At 50.6% G+C, this 22,682-nt stretch overlaps 3 protein-coding genes across 7 annotated transcripts; 1 reads left to right on the top strand and 2 right to left on the bottom strand.

The window, feature by feature from the left end:
* Positions 1–1,129: 1,129 nt before the first annotated feature.
* Positions 1,130–2,080, bottom strand: LOC119334467 (cysteine-rich and transmembrane domain-containing protein B-like). 3 transcript variants are annotated; one of them, XM_037607024.1, is made up of 3 exons: positions 1,902–2,080; positions 1,544–1,812; positions 1,130–1,432 (listed from the first exon to the last, which is right to left on the bottom strand). In XM_037607024.1, exons 2-3 carry the CDS (start codon positions 1,738–1,740, stop codon positions 1,387–1,389), a joined length of 243 nt encoding a protein of 80 aa, XP_037462921.1. In that variant the 5' UTR covers positions 1,741–1,812; positions 1,902–2,080; the 3' UTR covers positions 1,130–1,386. The 3 variants fall into 3 exon arrangements, with proteins under 3 accessions (XP_037462921.1, XP_037462922.1, XP_037462920.1); XM_037607025.1 differs by having other exon boundaries at positions 1,544–1,809; XM_037607023.1 differs by lacking the exon at positions 1,902–2,080 and having other exon boundaries at positions 1,544–1,867.
* Positions 2,081–4,437: 2,357 nt separating this feature from the next.
* On the top strand, positions 4,438–17,483 carry LOC119334491 (cysteine-rich and transmembrane domain-containing protein WIH1-like). Of its 3 annotated transcripts, none has more exons than XM_037607053.1 (3): positions 4,438–4,590; positions 4,679–4,850; positions 17,070–17,483. In XM_037607053.1, exons 1-3 carry the CDS (start codon positions 4,575–4,577, stop codon positions 17,113–17,115), a joined length of 234 nt encoding a protein of 77 aa, XP_037462950.1. In that variant the 5' UTR covers positions 4,438–4,574; the 3' UTR covers positions 17,116–17,483. The 3 variants fall into 3 exon arrangements, with proteins under 3 accessions (XP_037462950.1, XP_037462949.1, XP_037462948.1); XM_037607052.1 differs by lacking the exon at positions 17,070–17,483 and adding an exon at positions 4,945–5,250; XM_037607051.1 differs by lacking the exons at positions 4,438–4,590; positions 4,679–4,850 and adding exons at positions 16,523–16,673; positions 16,797–16,968 and having other exon boundaries at positions 17,070–17,343.
* A 205-nt stretch (positions 17,484–17,688) lies between these two features.
* On the bottom strand, positions 17,689–22,147 carry LOC119331116 (histone-lysine N-methyltransferase ASHR2-like). The gene is made up of 2 exons (XM_037604290.1): positions 20,808–22,147; positions 17,689–18,052 (listed from the first exon to the last, which is right to left on the bottom strand). The coding sequence occupies exon 1, from the start codon at positions 22,130–22,132 to the stop codon at positions 20,834–20,836; it is 1,299 nt and encodes a 432-aa protein (XP_037460187.1). The 5' UTR covers positions 22,133–22,147; the 3' UTR covers positions 17,689–18,052; positions 20,808–20,833.
* Positions 22,148–22,682: the final 535 nt, after the last annotated feature.

The raw sequence follows: 22,682 nt of genomic DNA, 5'->3' as shown, positions 1-22,682 counted from the left end.
CCACCTCGGTGACGGTACGATCAATATCGGCGAGGGCGTCGGTGAGGAGCTTCAGACGGCATGCGTACTCGAACACAGAGAGATCACCCTGTTTGAGGTTCGGTGTTGACGGTTGAGGATCATGAAGCGAGCATCGCGATTGGCGAGAAAGAAGTCTTTGATCTTGTGCCATAGGGCGTAGGTGGTGGTGGCACCGACCACATGGTCGCACATGGTGTCCGAGAGGGTGGCATAGATCCACAGGAAGATGTGGGCGTCGAGCTCAAGATATTGCGCCGGAGCATTGGGAGGGGGGATGGTCGAGAAGGTAGGAGACGCCGTAGCGAACGAGAACCATCAGAAAGAAAGTTTTCCACTTATGGTGGTTGTGATCCGCGGGGTTGAGGAAAAACTTGATGTGGTTCGTGATGTGGTCGTGGAAGATAGGATGGGTCGGGGAGGAGGCCGGCGGTGGCGCGGGAGAAGAGTCGGCGGTGGTGAAGAGAGGGGCAAACTGGGATGCCGTGGCAGGTGAGGAGCCGCTGAAGAGGGCTGGGGTGGTGCTGAAGACGAAGGGGGGAGTGGTGCCGGCAAGAGGCGCCGAGGAGGAGGAGAGGGAGCCCGGCGACGTGGTGGAGCTCGTGGCGGCGGCGGAGGGAGAGGAGGAGAGATCGTCCACAGCCATGAGGAAACCCTAGCGACTGATACCAAGTTGGAAACTGTGTTATGATTTTCTTGAGTGTTTCTGGTACAATCAGTGTTTACATAGAGAGGGAGAGAAGGTCCCGGAGAGTTAGGCACGCAGGCCATGCAGGAGTGAGCTCAGATCCTACAATCTAGAATCGGTACACCGAAAGAGTACAACGTTACATAATGTACAAAATATACAACTCAACACCGAGAACCTAGTTGGTAGGCCATCACCAATATGTAACCTTCCCCTATTGAAAAAAGCAACCTTAGTTTTTATCAAACCCTTGCAGAAGGGTGAATCAAACGGTTAAGCAGTGACTTGAGACAACATCTTTGAGTGCCAATATTTGTTACACAATAACTGTATCCACACTCCATCGTCCCACCGAAGCGAGCTCGGTTATGGCTCCATCAGCAATCATGTATAAATTGAAGAGGTGAAGCGACTGTTGCACAGTGATATTACTAACCATCTTTATATATTAACATAATCAATGTACAAGAGATCGGGCCACATCACCATGTACTACACAGAAATGGTGCTGAGCAACCAACAAATAGCACTGCTCACAAAAGTGTAACCAACCAAGCGAAAAAGGAAAACAAACAATTACTACTAGATGACATCCGGACTCCACATCAACCGTGATGAACAGCAGGTGCAGTCGTTAGGCCACGTAGCCTAACCGAGCACGATGGATGAAATTGACTTGATCAGAAGCAGGCGTCGAGGAGGCAGCAGCAGCACAGAGCGGCGCAGCTGCAACAAGAGAAGAAGCAGACAAACATGATTAAGCATCACCATGAACAAGGCCATGCACGGGAAGGATGCATGCGCAGACAGGACTCAGAAGGGACGAACAAGACTTACCAGCCTCTCCAGAAGCCGCCGCCGTGGTGGTGTCCATGGCCGCCGCGGCTCGTGGTGGTGTCGGCGCCGGCGGCGGCAGGATACTGCTGGTCCTTCTGCGGGTAGCCGGCCGGCGGCGGCGGCGCTACGTAGGCCTGCTGCTGCTGCTGGCCCGGCGGAGGGTAGGCCGTGGCGGTGGCGCCCTGCTGGTAGCTCATGATGGAATTACTGATGTGTCTTCCTGAAGCGATCAAGAACCTAGTGGAGGATGGAGAAAAGAGGCTTTGCTGCTATGAAGATGAAGGGAATGGATAGGATTAGGAAGAGTGCATCGCCGAGCGTCTGTATTTGTAGGAGCTGCACAGACACGGTTGCTTACCCGCGTCGGTCGACTTGGGGGGGAGAAGAGAAAGCGAAAGGAGACAGCTGAACTGCCCTGCCTGCCATGCCACCGTGCCACGGACGACGCGCTCTCAGGTGTTGCGCTTGCATGCCGCCTCGGGCGTGCTCATGGTTCCGTTGGACGGCGGGGGCCTCGTGCGTGGTTGACCGCCATTGGTCCAACTGGGAGGTCCCGGCTGGTGCACCACACCAAGCAGAGAGGAGCCTAGAGCAGAAATCCAAGACGCCACGACGTCGTCTCTGCTAATCGCTAATCAGCGCGTGTAATTATGCCGGCGGCTCAACCGTGTTGGACTATGCGTACTCCTCCGTCGTGGCGTGCACCGATTCGTCCATCCGTGGCATCTCCTCTGCTCTGGATGCAGTTGACCCGCTACGGATCCGCTATTTGATTTGATCCAGCACACCGGCCTTCGTCGACGACGAAGGTTCGCCGCTGATAAGCACAGCCAGGAAGGAAGGAAGGAAAAACGGAACCGTCACCTGCAGCCACCGGCCCACGAGAGCGACGCCGCGCCATCGCCGCGTGGATTTCTTCCTTTAGTTTAAGCAACAATCCGTCAACCAGTCTCCGTTTGACTGTCTCAGGCAAGAAGACGCGTCTAACATCTCCAACAACCGCACTAAACAGGCGCTGCGTCGCAAAATCGCCCGTTTTAGCGCGCACGCAACCCGGCGGATGACTTCAGCGGGCGCGCAATAGCCGCGCGCGCGGTATAATGAGTTGGGCGCGCGCGTGGAAGCGGTACATCGCGCGGTGTATTTACGGCGCCCGCTTCCGCGCGCGGCACACTCAACGCTCGCGCTGCGCGCTCTTCTTCTCCCCCTCCAAAGCCCCGCGTGCGCCGGCGCCGGCAACCCGCACCCATGGACGCACGCACCGGCACCCCGCTCACCCCGTCCTATAGCCGCGACCCCGCCGCCGTCGCCGCCGCCGCCGCCACAAACCCTAGCCCGGATGGCGTTGGCCTCGCCGCCGCCGGAGCTCCTCCGACGAGCGGCCTCGCGCGCGGCCTATTCATGCTGCCGCGGATGACCTCGGCGGCGGGTGGCGTCGCGCCGGCGCCGGCCCGAGCTGCCGCCCCCTCCTCCTCAAAGCTCCCCAATGCGGCGCGGCTAAAGAAGGGCAAGACATCGGCGAAGAAAAACAAGGCGGCGGACGGCTCCGGCACCTCCAAGGCGAAGAGGAAGAAGCTTGCGGGGCGTGCGACGGGCGCGGCGGTTGCCGAAGCGCCGGCAAGCTCACTCGTTGAGCCGGCGGCCGGCGCGCACAACATGTTCGACGAAATGCCTCCAAGGATGATGCATCAAGTGATGACGACAAGAGAAGCCCTACACCCAACTCGGTTTTTTACTCGAAGCCAAAGCGATCGGATGGGTGCAAGAAAGACCAAACCCAAAAGAAGAAGAAGAAAGGAGATGATGAGCTCAAACATGCTATGGAAGCTATTGTGAAGGCAAGAAAAGAAGCCAACGAGGTGAGGAAAATGGCAAGGACCCAAGATGCCGCGACCGAGGAGAGGAGGTTGGCGGCCGAGGAGAGGAGGGTGGCGACCGAGGAGAGTAGGTGGCTTTGGAGGAGAGGCAGGTGAGCAATGAGGAGCGAACTAGGTTGTTGGAATGGGAGAAGCACTTGTTTTTCTTGGACACAACTAACCTCAATGCGGTGCAAAAGGAGTATGGCAATCTTGCCCAACAAGAAGTCTTGATCCGAAAAAGAGCCATGGTTCGTGCAATGGATGGCGGTGGCCTCGGCGCCATGGTGGCGGTGGCCTCGGCGCCATGGATGTCATGGGTGGCTTCGAAGGTACCGTGGGCGGTTTAGGTGCAATGGGAGGCATGGCTGGCTTTGGAGCACCCCCCGACGCTATGGCCACGATGGGAGGCATGAGTTTTGTTTCTCTCATGGGAGGCATGGGTGCACCTCCGGCCGCTATGGGAGGAATGTCTTTCGATGAGCCTCCTCACACACATTCCCATGAAGATGTCGTTGAAGATCTTGCCAACACCGTCGGAGTTTCACGTGATGCGGTGCGCGAGAGGGAGGAAGATTCATCTTCGGAGGCGGAAGAATCGTCTTCCAAAGATGAGGATGAGGACGAGGACGAGGAATGATGTGTCTTTCCTTTGTGTATTGAACTTAATTTGCATTTTGAACTTGGTTGGATGAACTTGTGGGCATGATTTTAAACTTGTGGGCATGAACTTCATCAACTTGTTTGTGTGAAATTTTTATTGTGTTAAAAATGTTCATCATTGTGTTGAAAATGCCATATGCAATGCACCGACGGATCGCGCGTGGTGCATTTTGACGCGCTGCTGAAGCGACGTACGCGCTGCATTTTAGCGCAGCTGTTGGAGCCACCGCTGCCGGTCGCGCCAAACCAGACGAACGGCACACGGCAAATGCCTTTTTTACGCGCGACGCGTTGTGCGGCTGTTGAAGATGCTCTAAGCAAACTGACCGGATATAAGTAGACGCTCGACGATGCTGTTTCCACTCCATCCCGTTCTGTCCAGACGTCCAGTCCTAGCCGATTCGTCTTCCTCCTCTTTGGTTCTTGATTGACATACATTAACAGCGTCAGAACTCAGAGGAACAGAGCATTGTTTCTGCAGAGTTTTTGCTAGCCCTTCCCGCAACTCGATCATGAGCTACCAGCAGGGTAAGTGCCAATTCCTTTTTCTCTGGAGGGGCATCGATCTTTCGATCGTTGAATCCTGAGTAATCTTTTGCTTCTTCTGGTTACGCAGGCTACCCGCCGCCGGGCACCGCAGCAGCGTACCCTCCGCCGGGCCAGCAGCAGGCCTACGTCGCGCCGCCGCCGGCTGCGTACCAGCAGGGCCAGCAGTACCCTCCGGCCGGCGGCGACACCACCAGCCGCGGCGGGCACGGCCACGGCGGCGATGGGTTCTTGAAAGGATGGTAATTTTTCTCCCATGTTCCGAGTTCTCACTTGTCTCCGTAGCCTCATTTGTAACGACCTGATGATGATCGTCTGCTTCTTCTGTTGTCGCAGCTGCGCGGCGCTCTGCTGCTGCTGCCTCCTCGACGCCTGCTTCTGATCCACTTCGTCCGGTGTTGTTCGACCGTCATGACTCATGATCAGGCGCGGCGGCATATAGAGCTCGTCATGATCGAGTTTGAGTACTAGTCCCGGAGCACGACTTTCTTGTGTGATCGTGTGCGTTGTTTTGTTTCCATTCGTATGATTTAGATAGATAGACCTGTGAGATTGATCCGGCTAGTGGCCTCGTTGAATGCATATTCTCTTGGTGTTGTTTACCTTGTTGGCAGTGATGATCGAATTATTTGTTGGTCTTTATAGTGAAATAATCTGACAATAACTGCATTTGAACTTTACTCCGGTACACACCCACTAGAAAAGTTTACAGATTTTGATGCGGATTAAAGGTAAAGATTAGAAGTTACCGATTTAATAAAAAAGGGTAATACAGTCTTTTGTATTCAAACCAAACTATTCAATAAGTTTGATCCACAGGCTAATATGGCGATAGCCTTTTTAAGTAACTTCAAGAATCATGTAGACTTCTAAAGGGGGGAGGGAGGGTTGTAAGGAAGCAAAACTCGATCGGGATTACATGAAATTACTCTCGCGGCAGCAAGGATACTAATGTTTAGCCCCTGTGGTCCCTATAGCATGGCCTCCCTCTTTTCTTGGTATTCACGGTGCTCGGCATTGACGATCCATTTCCAAAAACCTGGTCATTACTCTCGCACCAAATCTCCCACAATGTAAGCATTATAAGAGAAGCTAACCCTTTTCTAGTGTCGCCGTTTCATTTATAACGGAGTGCCACCAATCTTGTACCACGTTGAAGTTGCTCCATTCGTCAATGTTGACATGTTGAAGCCCGAGCCATCTATGAATATCAAGGAAAATGCGTCTTGCGTATCTACACTTGAATAGGAGATGGGCCGCGGTCTCTGGTTCTCTCTTGCATAACTGGCATAGCCCATAATTTGGCCATCCTCTCTGTTGAAGCCAGTCCGCAGTCCATAGACAATCTTCAGTGACAAGCCAAGCAAAATTAACTTATGTTTTGATGGTGCCCAAATTTCTGAGAAGCCGGCTTCAGGAGAGGGGCGCCAGCGTTATTGTTCTAAGGTTGCACCAGGTAAGCTGAAGGGGTGGCGTGGTCGCCGGAAGCTGTGTTTTTTTCCAAACAATGATATCCGTGGTATCTCCATTTAGAATGACATACTACAACTCCGACCGAAGATCCATGAACTCAATGATGTGCTGCACCATGATGCCTGAAGTTGTATTAATGTGATCAATCCAAAGTCCTTGATCCAAAGCTTTCGCCACCGATTTGCTCTTGCCTTTGGAGATGGCAAAGATGGATGGAGCAATGTGCTTTGGCTTGCGCCCTTGCAGCCAAGGCGAATGCATGCGTCTTGCCATCTTCAATGGTGATCGATGTTAAGTCATAGAAGAGGTTCATACCCGTCTAAATCGAAAGAGTGGCCAATCCCCACGCACGACCGCTCCGGATTTCTCTATGCATGCCACGACCATCATAGCCGCAACACCCTCACAAAATTTTCCATGTATAAATGCCCAACCCTCCCATTGTCGCGGGCCTACAGAAATGGTCCATTTGAATTTGCATTTACCGCTCGTGACCTTGTCCGGGCCTGCCCAAAAAAAGTCTCGCTAAAGCTTGATAATCGAGGACATTGACCCTTTTGAGATGATCAAGGACGTGAGGTGGTATTATGCCTGTGAAGTCATGACCGATCTTATCCATGTGCTTCTTTTGGCCATATTGATTAATTTGCCTTGGCCAGCTGAATATCATCCAGGTCAACGTATGTACATCTGATAGGTTCTACCAAGCTCTTTTCCACATTTGTGACCAGTCCCGTGACATCCCCGAATCTTTGCAAAATGGAAGTACGCATGTCCACGTCCTCCTTTAAGGGGGATATGCCCCCCTCCCTCTCGACCTCTGTAAATCTCCATTTATCGTTTTTGTTAGAAGGGAGAAAGGTATTTGATGAAATAGTTGTTGTATTGATTGAGCCTCGTAGGCCTATAGGAGTACAATGATCTATTTGGAGTACAAGACAAGTCAGAACAAATCCTAGTCTATCTCGTCTTTCCTAATAATCACGATACTCAACATCCCCTCGCAGTCATAACGGTAGCGACGCAGACAGTGAGACTGGAGAAGAATTCGGAGGCAAGCCAACGGACACACACCCCCACAATCGTAACGGTCGATGCATCGCGGAGTCGTGGCTGGAGTGGAAACCGACGAGGTTGCTCAAGCAAGGCGGTAGCCCTTTGTGTCGTTGTCGAGGTAGTCGAGAGCGTGGGTGGTGGAGCCGTGGTCGAGGTAGCTGTGTGAAGAATGTTGTGGTCGATGTCAGGTCGGGGTGGCCGCTGTCGAGGAAGTCGTTGTGGAGCCGTGGAAGAAGAGCAGCGGCGGCCAAGGAGGCGGCGGCAATGGCAGCTAGAGAAGGAGTGTGGTGGCGGTACTCGAAGTAGGCGATAATGAACCCGACAGCGTGACGAAGACCGGCATGGACGGTGACGTTCCCGCGCCAAGGAAGGCGACACGGCTCATATCACATGGAAGTCAACGCGTGTGGACGGCGGTGGACCGCGGGCCGCAGCGTTACGGCCTGAAGGGGCGACGCAATGATGGCGGCAGGTCGGGGCGACGGTGAAGAAGACCTCAGGGCGGTTGCAGGGATCGCGTGCCACGCTCGCTACGGTCTGAAGGGGCGACGCGGCGGCAGCGCGAGGGTTGTGCAGCCTCGGGGGCGGCCTGGAGCGGACGGCCTCGATGCGGCGGTAGACCACGGGCCGCAGCACTACAGCCTGAAGAGGCGACACAGCGGCAGCGCGCGAGGTGATGCAACCACGAGAACGGCCTCAGGACGGCAGCGGGGATCACGTGCCGTGGTACTACGGCCCGAAGGAGTGACACAACGACGGCGCGGATCGATGCAGCCATGAAGAGAACCACGAGGCGGCAATGCTGCGGTCCGAAGGAACGACACAGCTGCAGCCTATTGCTCATTGCTCGATCAGTGAAAAGGCGTGTAAACTTAATATTAATCTTCACTGAATCCTGCGAAAACGTGCATCGGATTATCAGACCGGACGTGTTGCGTCGGACGACGAGACGTACAACAGTCCACATGGGATGCAACATGCATGGGCAGCCACCATGCACATCATGCATGGACGTGACATGCATCAATGGGCAGCCAGCAGCACGCCTGCGCGGCCGTACCGGCATACACGATGCGCGTGCGTATGGCCCGAGGCCACGTGTGGCAACTGATTTTGTCGGGGAGCTGATGAAGATGTTGATGAAGTAGACACGCGTTGTTGATAATGAACGGCGGCAGGCGACGCAAACCGATCTATAGATCAGAGAACCAAAAAAGAAGCAACGATTAAAACGATCGACGTGAGAGAGAAAACCCGGATCAAGGATCGGGAAAAGATTCTATAGGGCAGCCGATCAACACAATCGGCGGACGAACCCTAGGTACAGGTGACGCGGCCCCAAGCGGCGGTCATAGAGGCCGACCGCCCCGGAGGCGGCGCGTGAGGCGGAAGTGACGGATGACGGCTAGGGTTTGGATCAGTTAGGCTGATACCATGTTAGAATGATTTGGTGGAATAGTTGGCGGCTAGGGTTCTATCATTTTTCTTTTTCTTCTTTTTAGAAAAACTAGTGCATCAATTTTATTTCCATGAGAATCTTGCTCAATTCTCTTAGGTTGGCCTTCAGGATACAAAGGTTCCTGAGTCATTCTACCAGTTCTAGTAGCCACTTTAACAGCATAATCATTTTTTTACTATCCATCTCATTGAGCAATTCCTTTTGAGTTTTAAGTACTTGTTCTACTTGAGTGGTAACCATAGAAGCATGTTTGCTAACAAATTTAAGTTCACCTCTAATATTAGCCATATAATCACCCAAGTATTTAATCATATCAGTATCTTATTTTAATTATCTACCAAAATAAGCATTGAAGTCTTCTTGCTTAAACACAAAATTATCAAACTCATCCAAGCATTGACTAGCAATTTTAGTAGGGGGATTTCAGCTTTATCATATCTATAGAGAGAATTTACCTTTACTACCTATGTCGGGTTATCGAGGTCTGGAGGTTCTTCAATAAATAAAGGATTAAGATCATATATTTCTTTAATAGGCGGTAAATTAGGATCATGTATTTTTTCAACAGGAGGTAAATTCTTAACATCTTCAGTTTTAATACATTTTTCTTTCATATATTTCTTTGCCTCTTGCATATCTTCGGGACTGAGAAATAGAACACCTCTCTTCTTCGGAGTTGGTTTAGGAATATGATCATTAATCGGAGCAGGAGCTGGCTCAGGAGGTGCTCAATTATCTTCATTCGTCAACATATTATTTAATAATATTTCGGCTTCATCCGGTGTTCTTTCCCTGAAAAGAGAACCAGCACAACTATCCAGGTAATCTCTAGAAGCATCGGTTAGTCCATTGTAAAAGATATCAAGTATTTCATTTTTCTTAAGAGGATGATCAGGCAAAGCATTAAGTAACTTGAGAAGACTCTGACAAGCTTGTGGGAGATTCTCTTCTTTAATTTGCAAAAGGTTGTATATTTCCTTTAAAGCAGCTTGTTTCTTATGAGCAGAGAAATATTTAGCAGAGAAGTAATAGATCATATCCTGGAGACTACGCACACAACCAGGATCAAGAGAATTAAACTATATCTTAGCATCACCCTTTAATGAGAACGGAAATATTTTAAGAATATAAAAATAGCGAGATCTCTCATCATTAGTGAACAGGATGGCTATATCATTTAATTTAGTAAGATGTGCCACACCAGTTTCAGATTCATAGCCATGAAAAGGATCAGATTCAACCAAAGTAATTATATCAGGATCAACAGAGAATTCATAATCCTTATCAGCAACACAGATAGGTGAAGTAGCAAAAGCAGGGTCAGGTCTCTGTTGGAAATATGCCCTAGAGGCAATAATAAAAGGATTATTATTGTATTTCCTTGTTCATGATAATTGTCTTTTATTCATGCTATAATTGTGTTATCCGGAAATCGTAATACATGTGTGAATACATAGACACCAACATATCCCTAGTAAGCCTCTAGTTGACTAGCTCGTTGATCAACAGATAGTCGTGGTTTCCTGACTATGGACATTGAATGTCATTGATAACGAGATCACATCATTAGGAGAATGATGTGATGGACAAGACCCAATCCTAAACATAGCACAAGATCATATAGTTTGTTTGCTAGAGTTTTTCCAATGTCAAGTATCTTTTCCTTAGACCATGAGATCGTGTAACTCCCGGATACCGTAGGAGTGCTTTGGGTGTACCAAACGTCACAACGTAACTGGGTGACTATAAAGGTATACTACGGGTATCTCCGAAAGTGTCTGTTAGGTTGACACGGATCAAGACTGGGATTTGTCACTCCGTATGACGGAGAGGTATCTCTGGGCCCACTCGGTAATGCATCATCATAATGAGCTCAAAGTGACCAAGTGTCTGGTCACGGGATCATGCATTACGGTACGAGTAAAGTGACTTGCCGGTAACGAGATTGAACGAGGTATTGGGATACCGACGATCGAATCTCGGGCAAGTAACGTACCGATTGACAAAGGAAATTGTATACGGGGTTGCTTGAATTCTCGACGTCGTGGTTCATCCGATGAGATCATCGAGGAGCATGTGGGAGCCAACATGGGTATCCAGATCCCGCTGTTGGTTATTGACCGGAGAGCCATCTCGGTCATGTCTACATGTCTCCCGAACCCGTAGGGTCTACACACTTCAGGTTCGGTGACGCTAGGGTTGTAGATATATAATATGCAGTAACCCGAAAGTTGTTCGGAGTCCCGGATGAGATCACGGACGTCACGAGGAGTTCCGGAATGGTCCGGAGGTGAAGAATTATATATAGGAAGTGCAGTTTCAGCCATCGGGAGAGTTTCGGGGGTCACCGGTATTGTACCGGGACCATCGGAAGGGTCCCGGGGGTCCACCGGGTGGGGCCACCCATCCCGGAGGGCCCCATGGGCCAAAGTGGGGAGGGGAACCAGTCCATAGTGGGCTGGTGCGCCCCCTTGGCCCACCCCATGCGCCTAGGGTTGGAAACCCTAGGGTGGGGGGGCGCCCCACCTGGCTTGGGGGGCACTCCACCCCTTGGCCGCCCCCCCCCCCCTAGGAGATCCCATCTCCTAGGGCCGGCGCACCCCCTAGGGGTCCTATATAAAGGGGGAGGGAGGGGGCAGCCGTACCCTTGAGTCTTGGCGCCTCCCTCTCCCCTGCTACACCTCTCCCTCTCGTAGTAAACGGCGAAGCCCTGCTGTGGTGACCCCTGCATCCACCATCACGCCGTCGTGCTGCAGGATCTTCATCAACCTCTCCTCCCCCCTTGCTGGATCAAAAAGGAGGAGACATCATGCTGACCATACGTGTGTTGAACACGGAGGTGCCGTCCGTTCGGCGCTAGTATCTCCGGTGATTTGGATCACATCGAGTACGACTTCCTCATCCCCGTTCTTTGAACGCTTCCGCGCGTGATCTACAAAGGTATGTCGATGCAATCCGATCACTCGTTGCTAGATGAACTCATAGATGGATCTTGGTGAAACCGTAGAATTTTTTTTGTTTTCTGCAACGTTCCCCAACAGTCTCATCCTAGCATTTAGAGATTGCTTATTCCATTTAGCTAATAACCTTTTGAGTTCATATCTATCTTTGCAAGCTAAAATAGCTAAAGAACCTTCTTGATCAAATAAATAACCCTCAGGAATAACAAGTGATTCTTCATCATCACTTTCATCTTCATAATCAGATTCAATATTTTCAATCTCTCTAGCCCTAGCAAGTCGTTCCTTGAGAAAATCACCAAGTGACACATTAGTATCAAGCATAAAAGTAGTTTCATCATAATCATAAGTATCATATATAGCAGAAGTAGCATCATCAATAACATACGACATATCAGAGCGAATAGCAGAAGCAGGTTTAGGTGTCGCAAGCTTACTCATAACAGAAGGTGAATCAAGTGCAGAGCTAGATGGCAGTTCCTTACCTCCCCTCGTAATTGAGGGATAAATTGTTGTCTTAGCATCTTTCAAGTTCTTCATAGTGTCCAACAGATATAAATCCCAAGTGACTTAAAGAATAGAGCTATGCTCCCCGGCAACGGTGCCAGAAATTAGTCTTGATAACCCACAAGTATAGGGGATCGCAATAGCTTTCGAGGGTAGAGTATTCAACCCAAATTTATTGATTTGACACAAGGGGAGCCAAAGAATATTCTCAAGTATTAGCAGCTGAGTTGTCAATTCAACCACACCTGGAAACTTAATATCTGCAGCAAAGTGTTTAGTAGCAAAGTAATATGATAGTGATGGTAACGGTAACAAAAGAGTAACGAAAGCAAAGTAATGTTTTTGGTATTTTGTAGTGATTGTAACAATAGCAACGAGAAAGTAAATAAGCGTAAACCAGTATATGGAAAGCTCGTAGGCATCGGATCAATGATGGATAATTATGTCGGATGTGGTTCATCATGTAACAATCATAACATAGGGTGACACAGAACTAGCTCCAATTCGTTAATGTAATGTAGGCATGTATTCCGAATATAGTCATACGTGCTTATGGAAAAGAACTTGCATGACATCATTTGTCCTACCCTCCCGTAGCAGCGGGGTCCTAATGGAAACTAAGGGATATTAAGGCCTCCTTTTAATAGAGAACCGGAACAAAGCATTAGCACATAGTGAATACATGAACTCCTCAAACTACGGTCATCACCGGTAAGTATCCCGACTATTGTCACTTCGGGGTTAATGGATCATAACACATAATAGGTGACTATAGACTTGCAAGATAGGATCTAGAACACTCATATATTGATGAAAATATAATAGGTTCAGATATGAAATCATGGCACTCGGGCCCTAGTGACAAGCATTAAGCATAGCAAAGTCATAGCAACATCAATCTCAGAACATAGTGGATACTAGGGATCAAACCCTAACAAAACTAACTCGATTACATGATAAACCTCATCCAGCCCATCACCGTCCAGCAAGCCTACGATGGAATTACTCATGCACGGCGTGAGCATCATGAAATTGGTGATGGAGGATGGTTGATGATGACGACGGTGACGAATCCCCCTCTCCGAAGTCCCGAACGGACTCCAGATCAGCCCTCCCGAGAGGTTTAAGGGCTTGGCGGCGGCTCCGTATCGTAAAACACGATGAAATCTTCTCTCTTATTTTTTTCTCCCCGAAAGCAGTTATATAGAGTTGGAGTTGGAGTCGGGAGGTCTCTAGGGGGCCCACCACGAGGTAGGGGACGCGCCCCCCACCCTCGTGGCAAGGGTGTGGGCCCCCTGGTCTTCATATCTGACGAGGATTTTTTATTATTTATTGTAAGATATTCCGTGGAGTTTCAGGTTATTCCGAGAACTTTTGTTTTCTGCACATAAAACAACATCATGGCAATTCTGCTGGAAACAGTGTCAGTCTGGGTTAGTTCCATTCAAATCATACAAGTTAGAGTCCAAAACAAGGGCAAAAGTGTTTGGAAAAGTATATACGACGGAGACATATCAACAAGTCAAAACAAATCCTAGTCTATCTTGTCTTTCCTAATAATCACGATACTCAATAGTTTTGACATCAATAAAATGCTGAATAGGGTCCATGGCAAGGAAAAAGAGGAGCGGCAACAAAGGACCCCCTTGTCGTAGTCCTCTTCCATGCAGAATAGGGTTTCCGGGAGCTCCATATAGGAGAATCCACGAGGATGGGGTGTACCACAGAGCATCGACCCAATTTCGGAAACACGAGGGAAAGCCTTGCTTCTGCATGAGGTCTAACAGATACTACCAGTTGACAGAGTCAAAGACCTTCTTGATGTTGAGCTTTAGGAGCAACCATGGAGTATTGGTTCTTTGCAATCTTCTGGCATAATTCCTAACGAACATAAAGTTCCCGTGAATGTCCCTAGTTTGATGAAGGCACCTTGGGCACTTGATATGAGGGTGTTCATGGAAGGGGACACCTTGGCCACATCCATATTTAGTAAAACTATCTAAGACGGAGATGGGAAAGGTCCTATTCAAAGACTATACCACCATCCATGGTCGGAGAAAATCTCATTAACTATTGTAAGCTCTAACCGTGTGGATGAGAAAAATGTCCATGTCCTCCGGTCTTATAATATGTTAGGTTGTTTGTTAAACCTTACTAGACCCCAGCATAATCCTCGTGCTAGCATTGAGCGAGAGCCAGTTGCTTTTGTTGAAGGAACTAGATGGTGCCCCGTGCGTTGCTGTGGGAACCTTAGTAAAACAAATGGATAAATAGATGTTAAAAGCATGAAACTATTGCAGAAACAAATTTAAGAACACTCTCGGATATATTTTGAAAACAATAAAGTATATGAAGCGTAAAACAAAAAGTTATATAAAAAGAGAAATTTGTTGGATTGTTATTGTGGGGATGTTCAGAGTTGTACTAATTACCATGGAATTAAGCTGATGAGCCATATAATGAAGCTATGGGAGAGAGTTTTTGAGCACCGCTTAAGAAGAATGACAAGTGTGACCAAAAATCAGTTTGGTTTCATGCCTAGGAGGTCGACCATGGAAGCCATTTTCTTGGTACGACAACTTATGGAGAGATACAGGGAGCAAAAGAAGGACTTGCATATGATGTTCATTGACTTGGAGAAGGCCTATGATAAGATACCGCGGAATGTCTTGTGGTGGGCCTTGGAGAAACACAAAGTCCCAGCAAAGTACTTTAGCCTCATCAAGGACATGTACGATAATGTTGTAACAAGTGTTTGAACAAGTGATGTCGACACTGGTGACTTCCCAATTAAGGCAGGACTGCATTAGGGGTCAGCTTTGAGCCCTTATCTTTTTGCCTTGGTGATGGATGAGGTCACAAGAGATATACAAGGAGATATCTCATGGTGTATGCTCTTTGCGTATGATGTGGTACTAGTTAACGATAGTCGGACGGGCGTAAATAGGAAATTAGAGTTATGGAGACAAACCTTGGAATCGAAAGGGTTTAGGCTTAGTAGGACTAAAACCGAGTACATGATGTGCGGTTTCAGTACTACTAGGTGTGAGGAGGAGGAGGTTAGCCTTGATGGGCAGATGATACCTCAGAAGGACACCTTTCGATATTTGGGGTCTATGTTGCAGGAGGATGGGGTATTGATGAAGATGTGAACCATCGAATCAAAGCCGGATGGATGAAGTGGCGCCAAGCTTCTGGCTTTCTCTGTGACAAAAGAGTGCCACAAAAGCTAAAAGGCAAGTTCTACAGGACGGTTGTTCGACCCGCAATGTTGTATGGCGTTGAGTATTGGCCGACTAAAAGGCGGCATGTGCAATAATTAGGTGTGACGGAGATGCGTATGTTGAGATGGATGTGTTGCCACACGAGGAAGGATAAAGTCCGAAATGATGATATACGAGATAGAGTTGGGGTAGCACCAATTGAAGAGAAGCTTGTCCAACATCGTCTGAGATGGTTTGGGCATATTCAGCGCAGGCCTCCAGAAGCTTCAGTGCATAGCGGATGGTTAAAGCGTGTGGAGAATGTCAAGAGAGATCGGGGTAGACCGAATTTGACATGGGAGGAGTCCGTTAAGAGAGACCTGGAGGATTGGAGTATCACCAAAGAACTAGTTATGGACAGGGGTGCGTGGAAGCTTGCTATCCATGTGCCAGAGCCATTAGTTGGTCGCGAGATCTTATGGGTTTCACCTCTAGCCTACGCTGACTTGTTTGAGACTAAAGGCTTTGTTGTTGTTGTTGTTGTTGTTGTTGTTGTTGTTGTTGTTGTTGAAGTTAAACGGGGTGCCATATTAACAAAAGTGTGTAACATGATTTACATATATTTGCTCCAAGCATCTAACGTACAGATATATGTAGGTTATGCAACAAAAATGTGTAATATGACAGTCTATGCCGCGCACAAAAAATAGTGAAACAAATCCATGCACAACTGTTGAGGTGACATGGTTGCATAAATAGATTAATGCACAAATTGTAACTTATAACCACAGCATGACTTGATGACGTGGCATAGTAGGAAAAATAGGCAGTGGGTTGCAACTATTTAAGAATAGAGGACGCCGGTGCTAAAAAAAACTGGGTCCATTAAGTTGAAACGCTGCAATGTCACCTTACAGTCAATTCTGTTTTAAATAACCGTGAACTGAAACAGCATTTCATAATATGTTTTCATATGTTAGGTATCGCACTATACTCCTACGAATTCGCGATCCGACCAATGCCAACCCAGCACGCCGGCCCTAGCTAGTCGACGACGAAAGTTCGCCGCAGATAAGAAGTGCAGCCACCCACCGAGGAGGCGACGAGAGCGACGAGAGCGACGTCGCGCCATTGCCGCGTGGATTTCTTCCTTTGGTCTTACGGAAACCGTCAGCCAGTCTCCGTCTCAAGACGGCGGCGATCGACGCGCCTAAGCAAACCGACCGGACACCGCATACGCGCGTGCGGCGTGCATCTCCCTATAAGTATACGCTCGATGACACAGTTTCCACTCCATCCCGTTCTGTCAGTCCTCCACCTCCTCTCCTGTTGAGAACAGAGCATTGCTCCGCAGAATTTTTGCTAGCTCATCCTCCAACTGCAGATCGATCATGAGCTACCAGCAGGGTACGTACCAGTTCCATGTTCTTTGGGGTCTCATATCTTCTGCTACGGTTCGTGGAAATCACCGCCGAGCATGTTTGCTTCTTGAATTCTGAGTTAATCCTTCTGTTTCTTCCGGTTCCGCAGGCTACCCGCCGCCAGGCACCGCAGCAGCGTACCCTCCGCCGGGCCAGCAGCAGGCCTACGTCGCGCCGCCGCCGTCCACCTACCCGCAGGACCAGCAGTACCCTCCCGCCGGCGCCGACACCACGAGCCGCGGCGGGCACGGCCACGGCGGCGATGGCTTCTTGAAAGGATGGTAATTTTCTTCCCTTGTTCCGAATTCTCACTCGTCTCCGTAGCCTCAGTTGTAAGTTGTAACAAACTGATATTGATCGTCTGCTTCTTGTGTTGTTGCAGCTGCGCCGCGCTGTGCTGCTGCTGCCTCCTCGACGCCTGCTTCTGATCGAGCTTGACCCATCTTGTTCGACCGTCACGATCAGGCGCGGCATATAGAGTATACTGTAGTACAGTATATTTTTTTTTAGGTTGCCGTGTTGAATACTAGTCCCAGAACACGATTTCTTGCGTGTGATGGTGTGCGTTGCTCCATTCGTACGATTCAGATAGAGAGGGACGTGTGAGATTCATCTAGTGGCCTTATTGAATAAAATGCATATTTCTCTTGGTGTTATTTACCTTGTTGGTAGCGATGATCGAATCATTCGCGGGTCTTACAGTGAATAACTTCACAATAATTGTTGCAAACTTTGTGCAGTTAACCTGATGTTGTAATGTTGTTGATCCATTTGAATCGTACAATAATTTCACAAATCTCAGAAAACGAGCGCCCGGCACTGTCAGTGCAAGCATGAGCTGTGGTTTCAATCAGCCAGACAGCATTGGTTGTTTCGTGAGAGCAAACCGATCTTCTCCAGCACACCGGCCGCCATATCTACTTTCCTGGATATGCATTCATTTGCTCACAAAAAATGCACCATGCTCGGAAGTTTGATCTCCGTCATATAACCAAATGGAGTAAAACAGAACAATCCCAAAGATGATTTTCATAACTAAAACGAACAGCTATCCAATGATGCAGGTCAAACGGCAAGATGAACAAAGGGGGCATAATTCACACTCCGACTAGTAGACTTGCACCATCAGTTTCTAACACCGCAGCAGGTTCACGTCGCCAAGAAAGATACATGCATACTGAAAATTGTACAGGTCCAAGCAAGACTGCCTACAAATCACATTCAGTGTTCAGTGAACGAAGTCAAGTAGTACAGCATACATCTTCCTGACTTCACGCGCATTAGACCAATCCTTCAAGACAAACAACCCCCAAGTACGGAGAACGCCGACCAGTGCATCCATTTCATCACCATGCACCAAGTGCTCTGCGATATAACAATTCGCGTGTTAGATCATCAAAGACAAATGAACACAATACCCGCGAATAGCTCCCAAACTATCTGCAACCAATGTAGTGCCCACTACAGTTATCACAGTATAAGTGCAATAGTTTCGGAAAAAGAAACAATATAACTGCAATAGGAATCCTTAGAAGGCCCGCACATATGTTCCCATGTGAATTTCTGCTAATTTAATCACTAAAATATTTATGTGTATGTATTGAAAGTATAGAAACCAAGAAAAAACCCACATATAATCTCTCCTCATTGCCTACATGTTTTTCAAATTTGATGCTTGTGCTCATTGCAGACTTCTATAGTATGGAGTAATATATAACAAAGCACCATTTTGACTGGGTTGGCTTTCTGTGTTTCTCTTCAGTCAAGAAGTCAAGTCTGTTATGGCGCTGCTAGAAGGAGGGCGCGAGAGGGCCGGCCGGAGGCCTTTTGCCCACGGCCGGGCAAGATGGAAGGGATTTCCTTCTTAATTCTTAATTGATTAGATTGATACATCTCCTCTCTTTATATAGAGAGGTTTACTTGACTCCCAAGCAAGGCTTACTTGACCCCTAAGCAAGCGACCCTTATCTCTAATTAACCCTAAGACTAACGGGCCATACCGCCGGCCCAGGCCATTAGGCCCATTACGTACTCTAACACTACACTCCACCTGGACATGCAGCTTGTCCTCAAGCTGCAGCCTAACCAACTTATAACCATGACTCGACGCAACACAGACCTAACACTTAAAAACAAGCCTTTTACATCTCGGCTTGTTTTATTACTCTGAACCTGAAATGGATTGGGATGATTTATTTTGGACCTCTTAACAAAAAGTGGATACCATCCGCACGTCGGACGTGCACGTGTACAGCCACCTGGATCCCATGGACACCATCTGGACAAAAGGAGTGCATATGTATGGCCACCTGGAAGTGGTCACAAGAGCGACCAGCAGAGGCGCCCTCGCGGCGGCCGGCAGCGGAATGCAGTGGTGCTACGCGGTGCGCTCCTGTCGGTGACACCATGCCTTCTCCCCGCCGGACGACTGTTGGTCAGCACCGCACATAGAAGAGTGGAGGGCTATCGATGGAGAATGGCGAGGAGGGTGCCGCCTCCCCAACCGCCGATGTCGCAGACTTTGAGGGCGTTGTCCGTGGGAAAAACAGCATGCCCAAGATCCCCGACGCAGCGGACGAGATCGAGGTCCTTTGCGCAGCGAAGTGCAACTAGGAGGAGCGGCAGTTGTAGACCACGCAACTCCTGCAGCCTCACCGCCGCCGACACGTGGCGGGTAGTGATCCAAGCTGGAAGCGGTGACGGCGACGGCGGGAACTTGATCTGCTGGATGGGGACGCCCTGGGGAAGCGGTGATGGCGACGGCGGGAACTTGATCTGGTGGATCGGGACTCCCGTCGGCGCGGTCGATGCGGGGCCGGAGCTGACCGGCGATGGCTGTTGTAGTTGCAGCGGCTGCTGTGGCGGAGTGCCGGGCGCGGCGAAGGTTGCCAGGAGCGGTGGCTGCCACTGCAGCCAGGGCGGGGCGGTGGTGGCGGTGGATGGCAGCTGCTGCAGCGGCCCAGTGAGCGCGGCGGAGGCCACCTGGTGCGGCGGCTGCCACGGCAGCCAGGACAGGGCGGTGGTGGCGGTGGATGGCAGCTGCAGTGGCTGCTGTAGCAGCCCGGCGAGCGCGGCGGAGGCCGCCTGGTGCGGCGGCTGCCATGGCAGCCAGGCCGGGGCGGTGGATGGCAGCTGCAGCAGCCCGGCGAGCGCGGCGGGGGGCGCCTGGTGCGGCGGCTGCCACGGCAGCCACATCGGCGCGGTGGCGGTGATGGGCGGCGCAGCCGGGTGCGGCCCGTAGGACCCGGCCAAGAACAGGCGGATCTCCTGGACCGCCTGTGTTAGGTCCTGCAGTGCCCCGGACACCTCCTCCAGGGTGAGGACGACGGGGGAGGGCGAGACGGAGAATCCCAGCGCGGGCAGGAGCAGGGCGACGGTCGTGGTGGTCGCCGGAGGCGACGAGGTGACCGGCAGCGGAAGAGACGGGTTGGGCGGCGGTGAAGACATGATCGAACCGAAGCTAGCTGATACCAAATTGTTATGGCGCTGCTAGAAGGAGGGCGCGAGAGGGCCGGCCGGGGGCCTTTTGCCAACGGTCGGGCAAGATGGAAGAGATTTCCTTCTTAATTCTTACTTGATTAGATTGATACATCTCCTCTCTTTATATAGAGAGGTTTACTTGACTCCCAAGCAAGGCTTACTTGACCCCTAAGCAAGTGACCCTTATCTCTAATTAACCCTAAGACTAACGGGCTATACCGCCAGCCCAGGCCATTAGGCCCATTACATACTCTAACAAAGTCGAACCTAATAAAATTCAGTAAGCTTTCAGTGTTTCCCTCACATAGTAATACTTCCAAATGGCAAGCTTTGCTAGTCAAGTAACGCGTGACTTGACATTTCACCTGTTCTTTTAGCTTTAACCATAGAATTCAGAGAAACCATAATAAAAATTTCTCACATCAAACTATGAAACAAACAAACAAATGGAAATTAACACCGATTAATGTTGCCGTCACTTGCGTACTACACTGTCCTAATCAAATCATTCATTTCCTGCTCTACAATTCACCCAAATGTTTTATCTTGAACTAAGATACTACTACGGATATGAATTCGGAACGTCCAGGAAGCAGTATCACCAATGCAGCAGATAGAAATGTAAGTGGTAAATACTTACCCAAAAAACAAACAGCAGCAAACATCCTACTGGTCCATGCTGCATTCACCAGCATCAGGCTCATCCTCATCTTCTTCCTTCTTCAGTTGCCCACAGGCATTGCACTCAAATATGTGGGACAGCTCACCGCTCGGCAAGGGCGGCAGCGGTGCAAGCATGCCATAGCAGTCCTCACGATCACACAGATACCTCACAAAGAAGAAGGCATGCGGGAAATCGTCGTCATCGTCATCACTCCCTTCCTCCTGCTCCATCCCCTCATCACCACCATCTTCAGCAACCTCCTTGCCATGCCCCTCTTCCATGGTATCATCCCCATCACCGCCATCATTATCATCATCAAACTTCCACTTGCTCTCAATCTGACACCGATCACACTCACACCGGAACCCATAATCCTCCAGCAGCCTGCGTTGCCTGTCAGCATACCTCCAATTGGCCGCGAAATAGCTGATGCAAACCTCCTTCCCCTCTGTTATGCCATGGAGAGCGCGCACGACGATGTCCGTGTTCCCCGGCCCCGGCCTGTCGGCATAATCGAAGTGGCAAGCGTTGGGCAGGCAGTCGTGGTTCAGCAGTGACGCCCGAGGGTACACCGCGCAGCACCGCGCCTTGCGGAGCTCCAGCGGCACGTCGGGGCGGTACGGCTCCAGGATGGAGAAGCTGTTGGTCCGGTCCTTGGAGAGGAGGGCCGCCGTGAGGTCCGGAGAGAAGCCCGCGGGCAGCATGTGCGGCGGCGCCACCGACGCCACCGCGGCGTGGAGGCCCGCGGCGTCCTGCTGCTGGCTCGGGGAGGGGCCCTGCGGAGCCGAGGAGAGAGAGAGGAGGGCGCCGAGGGAGGGCTCCTGGAGCGAGTAGGCCGAGAGGAGGAAGAGGAGGGGCTCCTGGTGCGCCTCGGGGGCGGCGGCGAGGCCGCCGGAGAGCGCGGCGCAGAGGAGGCGCGGGTGGGAGGCGGCGGCGCAGGCAGGGGAGCAGAAGGCGGCGGCGCGGCAGGAAGGGCAGGGGGCGTGGGGCGGCGGCGGGAGCGAGCGGAAGCAGGCGGAGCAGTAGGAGGAGAGGGAGGCGAGCGAGGACGGGTAGAGGAGGATGGGCGACTCCGACAGGAGCACCTCGCCCTCGAGGATGTCGCGGGCGGCGAGGAGCGCGCGGCCGCGGCCCGGGAGGTCGGCTACCCTGAGCGTGTCGCCGGCCATGTTTGGCGGTGCCATTCCGGCGGCGGCGGAGGGAGAGGAAGAGCAGGAAACTTCTGACAGAAGAATGGCACTCTGGGAGAGAGCGGTGCTCTTTTTGGGCTCCTCCGTGGGCCGGAGTATTTCGCAGTCCATTTCGCGGCATTAGGGTTTCTGCTCCTGTGCCTCCTGTGTTTTTTTTTTTCGTTCCTGGAATTCCTTCCTCGTCTAAGAAAAAGACGCTAATCCCCTAAAAAGGAAGAAAAAAATATGCTCATAGTCTCACGAAGCCGATGTTAGGGCAACTCTAACGCGTCGACCAAACGGACATGAATTTTGTCCGCTTGGGTCACTAGGAGGGTAAGCGTCCGGCCCCGGTCCACCCTTTCTTGATATGAAAAAGGTGGAGGATCCGGCGAAGGAGGCCGCCCGCCGCCTCAAACAAAAGGCAAAGAAGGTGCTGCTCAAAATGAAGAGCGGCTGGTGTCGCGGTGGGCTGGGTGCAGGGGCGGACGGGAACTGTGACACGGGGCGCTCCTGCCGTCGTCATCCATGCACACATCGTCCTAGACAGAACAATACAAGCCTCCCTGCTTCACCACCGAGCGGCTTGTTAGACAGTCCCCGACATTTGCCGTCGGGCACGTGCCTTATTGCGTCGACACAAATCTGGCGTCGCTCCTTTTTTTGAGTTTGCATCACCGCA

The sequence above is a fragment of the Triticum dicoccoides genome, chromosome 7A (assembly GCF_002162155.2).
Source record: "Triticum dicoccoides isolate Atlit2015 ecotype Zavitan chromosome 7A, WEW_v2.0, whole genome shotgun sequence".
NCBI lineage: Eukaryota > Viridiplantae > Streptophyta > Magnoliopsida > Poales > Poaceae > Triticum > Triticum dicoccoides.
The sequence above is the reverse complement of the archived record's forward strand: the minus strand, read 5'-3'. Positions and strand labels throughout refer to the sequence as shown.

Coding starts and splice junctions, on each gene's coding strand:
- LOC119334467 (XM_037607024.1), bottom strand. CDS start 1,740: ATGAGCTACCAGCAGGGCGCCACCGCCACGGCCTACCCTCCGCCGGGC. Junction 1,433..1,543: donor GGCGGCTTCTGGAGAGGCTG/GTAAGTCTTGTT, acceptor CTCTTGTTGCAG/CTGCGCCGCTCTGTGCTGCT.
- LOC119334491 (XM_037607053.1), top strand. Junction 4,851..17,069: donor GATGGGTTCTTGAAAGGATG/GTAATTTTTCTC, acceptor GTGTTGTTGCAG/CTGCGCCGCGCTGTGCTGCT.
- LOC119331116 (XM_037604290.1), bottom strand. CDS start 22,132: ATGGACTGCGAAATACTCCGGCCCACGGAGGAGCCCAAAAAGAGCACC.